General features: G+C 35.7%; 2 protein-coding genes across 2 annotated transcripts in view; both read right to left on the reverse strand.

Annotated features, from left to right (window-relative positions):
- LOC103460205 (interferon-induced protein 44-like) overlaps positions 1 to 5,620 on the reverse strand; it is a 14,460-nt gene extending 8,840 nt beyond the window's left edge. The window contains exons 1-5 of the mRNA XM_017303193.1: positions 5,483 to 5,620; positions 4,348 to 4,365; positions 4,129 to 4,162; positions 844 to 1,042; positions 100 to 246 (exon numbers count right to left, since the gene is read on the reverse strand). Coding sequence (XP_017158682.1) covers positions 100 to 246; positions 844 to 1,042; positions 4,129 to 4,162; positions 4,348 to 4,365; positions 5,483 to 5,507 — 423 coding nt within the window. The 5' untranslated portion in view covers positions 5,508 to 5,620. The remainder of the gene's footprint in view (positions 1 to 99; positions 247 to 843; positions 1,043 to 4,128; positions 4,163 to 4,347; positions 4,366 to 5,482) is intronic.
- A 1,296-nt stretch (positions 5,621 to 6,916) lies between these two features.
- LOC108165937 (interferon-induced protein 44-like) overlaps positions 6,917 to 10,981 on the reverse strand; it is a 20,671-nt gene continuing 16,606 nt past the window's right edge. Inside the window, exons 4-9 of the mRNA XM_017303194.1 lie at positions 10,912 to 10,970; positions 10,019 to 10,220; positions 8,509 to 8,661; positions 8,217 to 8,385; positions 7,803 to 7,903; positions 6,917 to 7,722 (exon numbers count right to left, since the gene is read on the reverse strand). Of these exons, the coding sequence (XP_017158683.1) occupies positions 7,480 to 7,722; positions 7,803 to 7,903; positions 8,217 to 8,385; positions 8,509 to 8,661; positions 10,019 to 10,220; positions 10,912 to 10,970 (927 nt within the window). The 3' untranslated portion in view covers positions 6,917 to 7,479. The remainder of the gene's footprint in view (positions 7,723 to 7,802; positions 7,904 to 8,216; positions 8,386 to 8,508; positions 8,662 to 10,018; positions 10,221 to 10,911; positions 10,971 to 10,981) is intronic.

The raw sequence follows: 10,981 nt of genomic DNA on the forward strand, positions 1-10,981 counted from the left end.
GAGTCAGAATTGAGGAATGTGGCCTCTGAAAATGATAAGTCTGCTCTACCACTGAGATATGTGGTGCCCCATTTGAAAAGTAAATGGATATATTTATACCTTATATCCATCCTTCACATGTCCCTTCAAGGCCAGTTTGATGTCATCTGTTCTGACTCCAGGTCCTTCCTCCATACCCGTGATGTCATTGAACACAAGGGGATAAAAGTTTCCCCTGCCTTCTTTCTTGACTTTATAGGTTTGATACTGAAAGAAAAAAAAGAGATAAAAGGAGATCAAAAGTTATGTAAACACTAAGCAAATAGCTTCAAAAAATAGAAAATTGAAACTGTGARAAGAGCTGCAAATTATGGAAGACCAAAACTTACATAATTAATATATATTGTTTGTTCTTTTCCTTACCCATGTGTTTTCATAAAAAAAAATATTTTTTTTTCCTTGCAAACTATTTYACTGATAAACCTTAAATTTGTCTGACTAAATAAAATTATCTCAGTGCTACTCTAATTTTAGTGTCTCAGTTCCTAATAAGTCTGTAACCACTGAGTGTCAGAAAAGGTTGTGCATTCTGCCACGTTACTGATTATTCAGCAGAATTAGGGCACAAGAAAAACATTTTAACTCCACATTTTCTTACACAAATGCAGATTTTTATCCTTTAAAACATAGGGTTACATTTAGACTTGAGCATGAATATGAAATATAAACATTTTTTACACTTTATAATATAAAGTATCAGCTAACTTTTCCTTCAGACATGTGGAAACCGAGCTGATACACCAAGCTGACACTCGAAAATTTAAATGAGCTTTAAATGCTGAACAAAAAAAATATATTCACAACCTTGGTGAAACTTTGGTCAGAGGTTGTGGAACTGGCCAGAGCTTCATGGGTCATTCTCCCTTGCAAGACGTTGTTGACAGAGTTGATGAAACTGGACTTTCCTGCACCAACTGGTCCATGGAGTAAAACTCTGATGGCTTCGATGTCTTCATGTTGAGGTTGAAAATTCTTAATGTCCTGCAGAGGTTCCTGTTTGTTTCTGTTAAAATGTGAAAATAAGAGTTACAAATATACATTTTAAACTTACATTTGTAAGCAGAATATTCTGCCAGAACAAACTTGTTGCTACTGAGCGCCTGTAGGGTTTCATTTACATTTTGTTAGGATCAGGTAGGAGCAGGGGTGAAAGTAGGCGGGTACGGTCAGGTACTGCGTACCCCTAATAGATTTAGCGGGGGTACGCAGTATCTGCAAGAGAGGCTGTCAGCTGTAAAAAGTGCACCCATCAGCCGTGACTGATTAATTTTTCAAGAACAATCTAAAACACGACAATCAGTTAATGAATAGCTTTTTTCCATTTCATATTGTTTCTGAACTGTTCGTGCTTTGCTAGAGCAGCGGTGCGATATGTCGATCACAGAAGGTTTTGAGTCGATTTCGGCATTAGATGACAAACAATAGTCTCCCTTGGACTATTCAAATTACAACTCTGAAACATCAGAGTTTCAGAGTTTCAACTCTGAAACTCTGATGTTTCAACTCTGAAATATCAGAGTTGTAATTGTCATCCTGAGACRAGAAAATTTTGGTCACTTTTATACAAAATTCAAGAAACTGCATATTGTTCCTCTTTGGTGTTCCACATACAGAGAGGTTTTGCGGTACAGCAGCCAGCTGTTGGCTAAGTCATATCCATAAAGTGCATTATGACCCACAATTATGACCCACAATGTCCTTTTTTATAGCGACTCATCAACCAATTGATAAGATAAATTCTATCCATCTTGGAGTTGTATTTACGGACTATACTTGGTTGTGAGATGGTCAGTTATTTCAGTTTATTGACCCATCTTTGCCAAGTGTCTGGCTATCTAGCGTCAATAGATAAAACTGGTTTATTGCAATATAATTCCACTATGCAAATCTGTCCATTCTCTGTGTTAAGTTGTTTTGGTAGTTCCTTTTCCAATCATTTGTATAGTTTTATCAGTTGGTAGCTTCTGCACTTCTTCAGTGATATGACTCTTCATATTGTACCAATAACATGCATCTGCTTTGTCATAATGCGTTGCACACTTTGGATAGATGTGAAGATCCAATGCCGGTAAACCTAGTAAGCACAATCTGAGACAAATGACCTATCACCAAGCATCCCAAAGACAGATCCCAGATCTTCAACCATTGACATGTCTCCACCACTTAACACCAGCAACTCCATCACTTTTGACAGAGACTAAAGCTCTGGAAAAAAATTGCACAAAAAAATCTAGTAAAAATCTTTGTAGATTTATTTATAAAATGCGCTGTTCCAGACATTTTAACTTTGCTAWTAATTTCCAGTTTTATACAAACTGTTATAGCTAGGGTTGCCAAATGATAAGCAGAAATACAGTTGAACCCAAARGTTTGTATACATCGAATAAAAAAACGTACACATTCTTCTCTCACTGTCTGAAGTGAAATTAAACCAAACTTATCTCGTTTAAGGGTAGCTACAATGACTAATGTTTCTGTTTGCTAAATGCCAGAAAATATGGCCGTCTCTCATGAAGGAATGAATTCAAAGCTACTAGACTGCAGAAAACTCCTCACATTACAAGAAATGATCACAATCACACTTGTCTCCAATTAAGTCTGAGAATTTATGAACCAAATATTTCAACTGTAAAAACTTCTTCCTCTAACTACCAACATATAATCTAAATGGTCTTATTTAACTGACCTCTTTCAGCCCCGAAACTTGAACGAAACTCCAACGTTACAATGAGTTGATTAGGCTCATTGAGTTTTGAAATAAGGAGAATTGTCCACAATAAAGGTTCAATTACCAGAAACGTGAGGCTGTTCCAGCCATCCAGTTGGAAAAGCCAGGAGTCAATTTAGGCAAAGGTCACTTCTAACAGGTTTCTGTATTTTACTGACATTTAAAAGGAATGTCCTCATTTGTGGACACCATTTTTCTCAGAAGCTACATCATATCAAAAGATAAGTCTTTGTTTTGTCCCAGTCAGCCCAGATATCAATGAGGAATTAATAAAGCAAGTCAGTTTGTAGAAAACTAAAAATTATTTGCAAAATTAAAATGTCTGAAAAAAACAAACTGTTAAAAAAGAAAAATCTAGATTTTTTCGTCTCAAACACACATTGTTAAAAATGTCCAACTCTTTTTGTTATGAAACTCTTTTTGCCATTATCTTTAAATAACCGATGTGCAAAACCTAAAACATGTTGAGCATATTGATTGTCTTCATGATAACTGAGGAGAAAAAGTAGAAGTAGAAAGCAAAATGAAGTATTGCATATTATACATGCTGCAGACCACTAAAATATACAACTGGGTTAACATCAGTTAGAGAAAATATATATCCTGTTTTCTTCCTGGTCTTAGACTAATAAACATTTTAGATGACAAATAAAAAAAGGAATTATCCCCCCCAAAAAAACAGCAGTATATAATAACTGATGGAAGAAAAAGAAGTGCATAGTCAATCATCTATAGGCATCACTCAGGGTTTAAAGATCACTCATCACTTTTAAATCAAGTTTGTAGCAAGTATTTTGGTTGCACAATAGAAAAGACAAAATAAAGAGACTCCATTGTCTTCATAGCATTTATGCCTCAGCAGATCAACTTGAAAACTTCAATACCCTCTATGGAAACGAAGTTAATTAAAACACAGTTTGATATCTGTGAAAATAAAAGAAGAAAAATGTCTACACATTTTTAGGCATAGGAACACCTTACATGGGATTCTATTCTTTTAACCATAATTACAGATTCTGCAAAACATAAGTTGTGATTAGAATTGTTTTTGTCAATGAATAAAATGGGGGTTGTTTTTTGTTTTTTTTGTTTTGTGTATTTTTTAGTCTTTCTGCAATTCTGCCACAGTTGAGAGGCACATACTGCGCAGCTGTTGTTTCTTTTACATTGTTTTATCTGATTTCTTTGACAAAACCTGAAATTAACTTCATAATAACTTACTCAAATATGAAAGGCTAAACACGTTAGGAAACATTAAGCAAACCTGATAAGATTATAAACTGGTTGTTTTACTGTCTGATGATGCAAAGAGCAGCAAACACACTGGTGACATGCAGATGTACAAAAGCAAATCTACTCACCCCCAGGGTATTTTTCTCCATGCAGTTGTTAAAACTGTAATAGAAGATAAAGAGCAGTGTCTAAAAGAATTAGTCTTGCAAAAAGTAAGCAAAATTTGCTATTTAATTTGTATTTGATAAATTACAATGGGTCCAATTCATTGATACATTCCAGCAGTTCATTTGATAATTGATGAAGGAGCAAAAAACTTGTTTTGATGAAACTCCAGTTATACTTACGTGGACGCCGTGGAGGAGCTAAACACAGCAAAACAGATTAAGGTTAAGATTACTTAAGTCAAAACTATTACTGTTATAAGATTAGCTATGTTTTGTTTGAGAGTGAAAATAAACAGAATAACTAGTTACTGAACTTATTTTGAGTATGTAAATAGACACAATAAGTTGAATTTTGTAATTAAAATTCCAATCATGCTTCCATTACTATACTTTTAGACTTCATTCTATTACTTGTCACAGTAGTTTAGAATTATATTCTATGATTATTTCTAATGGTTTAACTGTATCTTAATTTCCCTGAAGTACTTTAATTTAAAAAGTTACTTTAATAGGATCAATGATTAGTTGTAACAATAGACTTTATTTGAGAMATGTTTATTTTAGATGTAAAAACAATACAGTAATAATACTGTATGCTGCTTAGTTTTTAAAAAAAAWTTATTTTAATAAAACATTGTCACATGAACGTCACCATGTTGTTCACGCTGCAATGCATTCTGGGTACTACTGCCGCAGAGCTCCTGTAGCATTTAAAGTGCTTCCAGCCCGGCAGTGGGGTTTAGATGCTTTGTGGATGAAAACTGCCGGCAAGGCAGTTGTTTTTAGCTTGTTAAGGTAACAATCTCCTGATAGCGCCTTTGTCAGTTTTRCTCGTACAAATGGCAAAGTCTTCTGGAGAGAAATATTGAGGGCAAAAATGTATGTCATTTGGAAGTTGGGTTCGGCTCTGGCTCTTTGTCTTGTTTTTTCTTTTGTTTTTTGGCTGTAATAGACTCATCATAGACTTGTCACTTGTATATTACAGCCAATAGTGACACAGTGTGACATTATTTAAAATTACACCAGTCAAATGCAATATGATAAACTATTCAGGTAAAGTTAGCCTTCCTGTGTTTCCTCTGTAAATTCCAGAATGAAATGGACCAAAACACATAATCAATTTGCCCTGAAGATAATTTGGTAATGCTTCCATTACTATACTTTTAGACAACTACTCGTCACATCAGTTTAGAATTATATTCTATAATATTAATGTATAATTTAACAATAGCTTAATCTCATTTAATTATGTTAGGTAATTTAAAACTGAAAGTAACTTTAAATCATAAAACTGCAACAACCGTGTGTTACTTACCAGATGATGAAGAAGAACCCCCCATGACTGGGACAAAATGTGCTATGAGAGAAAGTGTGAGAATGAAGACTTAGTTTTTTCTCTCCATATTGTTTTTTATTATTTTACKAATAATAATAAGTTTTAGCTTAGCTTTAGAAGCTACAAAATAAATGAATTCAGGATGGATGGAGGAGGTTGCTGCTGAAAAACTGGTGTGAATAGTGGGTTTTAAAGTTCTGATAAGTGGAGCAAGCTGGGAATCATGAAGATAGTGACAGAAATAACGAGGACRCGTGGAGGTGACCGACTGACCAATTGCAAAATCTGTGGGGGGCTGATACCAATGAGGAGTGGTCTTGAACTGTGGTGGATTGTGGTAGAGGTGGATGATCCTGAAATGAGGCGAGTTGTGGTCGAGGTGGATTGGGTCTGTTAAACTCCACCTCTTCAAATATGTCCATTAATCCAAGAGATGACAGAAGTGAAAATTCTAGTTCTAAAACTGTCTTGAGGTGAGTAGCAACACTCGCCTGTTCCCAAGATGAGGTTTTGGTGGAAATATTGACCAGTTTTAACCTGATAGTTTTTAGAAAGTCTTTGGCTGGTTTCTAGTATCATGTTGAAGGTTGGTGAAGTTGTAGGACCCAAACACAGAGAGACACAGGCAGAAACTGAATTTGATGATTCAATGAAAAAATGATGAAATTCAAAATATATCTAAGAACATCCAGCCAGGAGATACTGGGAGAATATGGGGAAGCAAAGGGAAATGACTGGAGGAACCAGCAAGGAGTGACTGATAGAGAGGAGCTTAAGTACTGGGAGGTTGATTGCTGAAACAAGAAGAACTGGGCTAATTGACAAACTGATTGCAAATGTGAGGGGGAGAGAGGAGAAATTCAGACTGAGAAGCAGCCTTTCTTTCTCAATCTGTGGTGAGAGAAAGAGAGGAAGAGAGAGAGACCGGAAGAGAGAGAGAGACGGTGCAAGCGAATGTGCACAGGGGACTAGAAAATAAATCAACAGGAAACAATAAGAGACACAAGAAACTATTAAACTATTGTAACAAAGAATTACTAGAAGAAATATGCATGACCAGAAACACTAGGACAGACTGAGCAATCAATACAAAACTAATCTAATCAAAATAAGAAATAACAGAATAGTGAACTAAAATAACTAAGAAAGATCTGGACCAAAGTAAAACAAAACATATCAGATCTAAATAAAAGAGCAACTAAGAAACACAGAAAACAAAATCGAACTAATCAACCAAAGGTATGACAGTTTGCTGAACTTTCCTAACACAAACCACAAAATTGTTTAAAATTGTCCGAACACATATTCATGGGTTACTGCAGCTGTACTGCAGGTCTTTTATCTGCTGAACCTACCTAAAAAGCTGATGTGCTTCAGGGAAGGAGAGTCGATGCAATGGCAACAAGAGCTCCGTTACAAAGCAATTCAAAGAATTTTATTTTCACTTTCAGTTTTAATGCATGCGATCTATAGGAAGACCCAGGATTACATGAAACATTCCATATATTGAGTAAAAATCTGTTTTTATTTGAATACTATGAATTTGAATGTTCATTTCAAGGCTTTGCTTGATCAAAGAGAAGACAATGAGGTACAGTAAGTCATCGACCTTCTAACACAAAGATGCTCTCACTGTTATCCTTCTTCACACAGGTTTACACTACTATACTTTCACTTTCCGGACTCGTCTCCCCCCACCAAAAAAGCATCGCATCCTTATCTTCKGCACCCAGTCTTCATCTCATGACGGGAAACAACCAATAAACTTGAACTTTTTCATCTACATGAAGTCTCACCTGTCAGCTTCCACTTCCACCATCTACTTCTAAATCTAAACCATCCAATGTCTGGAAACRCAGGCTAACAGCAAMAAATCAGTAAATGTTCAGTCATATCAATGTAATCAATAAATGCAAAATAATTCTTGGCAAAATAAACCAAAAGAGTAAATGAATATGTATAGTAAAGAGGTGTAACTAACCACTAGAATAGTATACATAAGATAAAAARGCAACGAGAAAGCATATGATAATRTATTGGTAATGATAAAACTTTTCCAAGAKTGTGTCGGCGTAGTCGTCTCCAAAGTCAATCATCAGTTTCAGAGCACTCAGGATCAGAGCATCAATGTCTGAATCCAGATTAGTTTCACTGCTGTAGTTCTTCACTGGGAGGATGCAGTTCATTGGGATCCCCAGACTGGAGCTRAAGTCACCCATCTGTTATTAAAAAACATCAAAAATATTTTTGAGCCAGTTCATTTTTTCTTCTGTTTTGAATCAATCTTTCTAAGACTCACCTTTTTCTTTAAATATTTGCTCCTGTAAACGTTTCTCAGATTATTCTCTGTTTCCCCACAGGCTGCATCGATGTGGGTGAGAATCGCCAGCTGAGGGATTCCTGTGGATTCAGAGTTTTCTTTTTCTTGTATCTGAATATTGTATTAGCAATAAACTGATTTTAACAAGTATATACAAGTAATTCTTCTAAGATGAGCTGTAGGAATTTTTTTAAGAAATGGAAATTATGACATTATGTATAAAAGACTAATCTGTAAAATGTTACTTTAACTTCTTTCCTACATGGTTTTTCTACCTACTTTATGCAACCCCTATGATTGTTGAAGCAAAATTTGAGTATTTTGCATATATCTTGTGTTTGCAGTTACATTACTTTACTGAATGCAGGTTTAGTGTATATTTTTGTTTCTTACCCAGATCACTGGCTGCTTCTCTGATTTCCTTCATTTTCTTTAGAACGGAGGAGTTCATTTGTGGTGCATTAGCAGAATAAACACAAACCAGAACATGAACTCTGTCACTGAGGGATGGGAAACATTTGTAGCCAGAATCCCCAGCAGAAAGGGAAGACGAAGAACTGAACTAAGTATGAAAAAACATGATCTATGTTAAATATGCATAAAAATGTATAGAATTTTGGTAATACATTAGAGATCCTAAAGCTGGGTGTAAAAGCTTTACACCCATGTACCTTACAACATGTACCTTATAATCATCCTTCACGTGTCCCTTCAAGGCCAGAATGATGTCGTCTGTTCTGAYTCCTCTTCCATGTCCGTCCTCCAGACCCATGATGTCATTGAACACAAAGGGATAAAAGTCTCCTCTGCCTTCTTTCTTGATTTTATAGGTTTGATACTGAAAGAAAAAGAAAAATGAAAGAGGTTAAGGACTTTTTGGTGTGTAAACAGCTTACATATGTTGGATAAAAATACATTTAAAACTTTGAGAAGAGCAGTAAACTTGTGTCAAAATACATATATTCAATGCAAAGCTTAAATTTGTTCAGTAAAATAAAATTCGGAACATGTTGCTATATTGAACTTGGTGAATTGTTCCTAATAMGTCTGTGACCAYTGAGTGTAAGAAAAAGTTTTGCATTGCCATATTACTGCTTCCAGTGTAAAACAGACARAATGGTGGCTTTAATCCAAAATGGCTAACAAGAGACTTTTTTGTAAGTGCTGACAAAATACATATGTGTTTYGAGTTTCATAATTATCTGTCAAAGCATGRTTTGGKGTGGACTTTTAAAAATATTCTAGGAGSCGCTGTGGAGGATTTAGGCCACATACACCACATATTGTTATGGATTTCTGTTGGGACTGGATAAGRAGTTTGGTGYAGTTTGGCTACAATCTAGAGTCAAAGGTATGGCAATGGYGCCATGTTGCCACACCCACATCCYCCACCAAAACCTACCAGTGCTRGAGGTCAAGTCACACCAGCATGTCTTCTGTCACTAATCGATCTGTCATGTTGATCAAGTCACAGGGCTCAGCTAGGGACAGTTCAAAGTAAAACATTTTACTTCCTGTTGTCGGGGGATGCAGCTTCTTATGTCTGATGGCAAGATGTCAAATTTTGAGGCCTAGCAATTCCCAGTGCATGGTAGCATGCTTAAAAAAAATCCCARTTTTGGTAACTTTTATCCCCACGCACTCTATGATCAAACTCATCAAGTTGGAAACAGACTGATCAAAATCCCTAGCAGGAGTTTGATCARATGGGGTCAAAATTGGATCTTCAATCCACGATGGCCAACTTCCTGTTTGGTGTAGACCATGGATGCCAGAGAGCTTTCKGTAGGTTTTGTGGAGCTGTGCAAGTGTATCAATTTTAATGATTCTACAATAAAGTAAGGTCAATGAGGATGAAAGCTATCAGGGGAGCTGTTGAGCCATTTTTGTTGCGATTTTTGTGATAACCTTAAAAATATGTAAATTTTTAAGACTACTGTCTTATACGGGCTGGCCTGATGAGTCCGCTACTGTTGTTACGGTTTCATTGATCATAATGATGTTATGTTTTTAGAGAAAGTCCAGTCAGTCKGAGAAGTTGATAAGGGGAATGCAGGTGTCTGCGTAAAGGAAAGTTTCATTTGACGGAAGAAAAATAACAAACACTAAGATTACAACAGGCTTTCACAGCACTTAGCTGCTCAGGTGTAAAAATAAAAATAAATCTTTAATGTTCAATAAGAAGTTATACTGACCACTTTTGTGAAACTTTGATCAGAGGTTGTGGCACTGGCCAGAGCTTTATTGGTCATTCTGCCTTGTAAAACAGAGTTGACAGACGTGATGAAGCTGGACTTCCCCACACCAACAGGTCCATAGAGTAAAATTCTGATCGCTTTGGCTCTTTTATTTTGAGGTTGAAAATTCTTTGTGTACTGCAGAGGTTCGTCATTGTTTCTGTTGAGAAGTGAAAATAAAGATTACAACTTAAGTCATATCACCACATCTAAGTAAGCTATATCCCTATAGATTCATATAGATTTTTAGCATTTAATTTCCCTATGGGGTAAAAAAGTCTTTGAATGTGTTTGTTTAAAGTATTAATAGCTGAAATTATTATTGCAATTAATGCATAACTGAAAAAATGAGCACACACGAGAAGAAAGTAGATTAACCATGAAGAAATATTACGATAAACCAGTCTGGGAGATTGCAAGTTAAATTAAAAGAAAATTGATATTTAAATGAACAAGCATGTTAAAGATTAATAGCAAAACGGTGAAGATATTCACAATAAATTTTAAAATGCAAAACCTGCATTCAAACCAGGCTCCAAATGAACTGAAAATTTGTCTTATTTACATAACATCACTTGTTCACTGTTTTCAATGCTGAGTCACAAACATTGGGATGTGTTGGTCTGATGTCTGGGCTGTTGTGGTTATATTTTCATTGATCATAGTGAGATTTTGTTTTTGGASAAAGTCCAGTCTGTCTGAGAAGTTGATAGGGGGAATGTAGGTGTCTGTGTAAGGGAAAGTGACCTGGGCTGTGTTTGATAAATGAATCCACCGTTAAGTCATGACAGAAAAGAAAGAGCAACAAACACACTGGCAACATGCAGAGGTACAGAAACAAATGCACTCACCCCCATTTTATTTCTCTCCATGGAGTTGTTAAAACTGTGATGGAGAATTTAGATAATGTCTTTAAAAAAA

Source organism: Poecilia reticulata, unplaced genomic scaffold (genome assembly GCF_000633615.1).
Source record: "Poecilia reticulata strain Guanapo unplaced genomic scaffold, Guppy_female_1.0+MT scaffold_207, whole genome shotgun sequence".
NCBI lineage: Eukaryota > Metazoa > Chordata > Actinopteri > Cyprinodontiformes > Poeciliidae > Poecilia > Poecilia reticulata.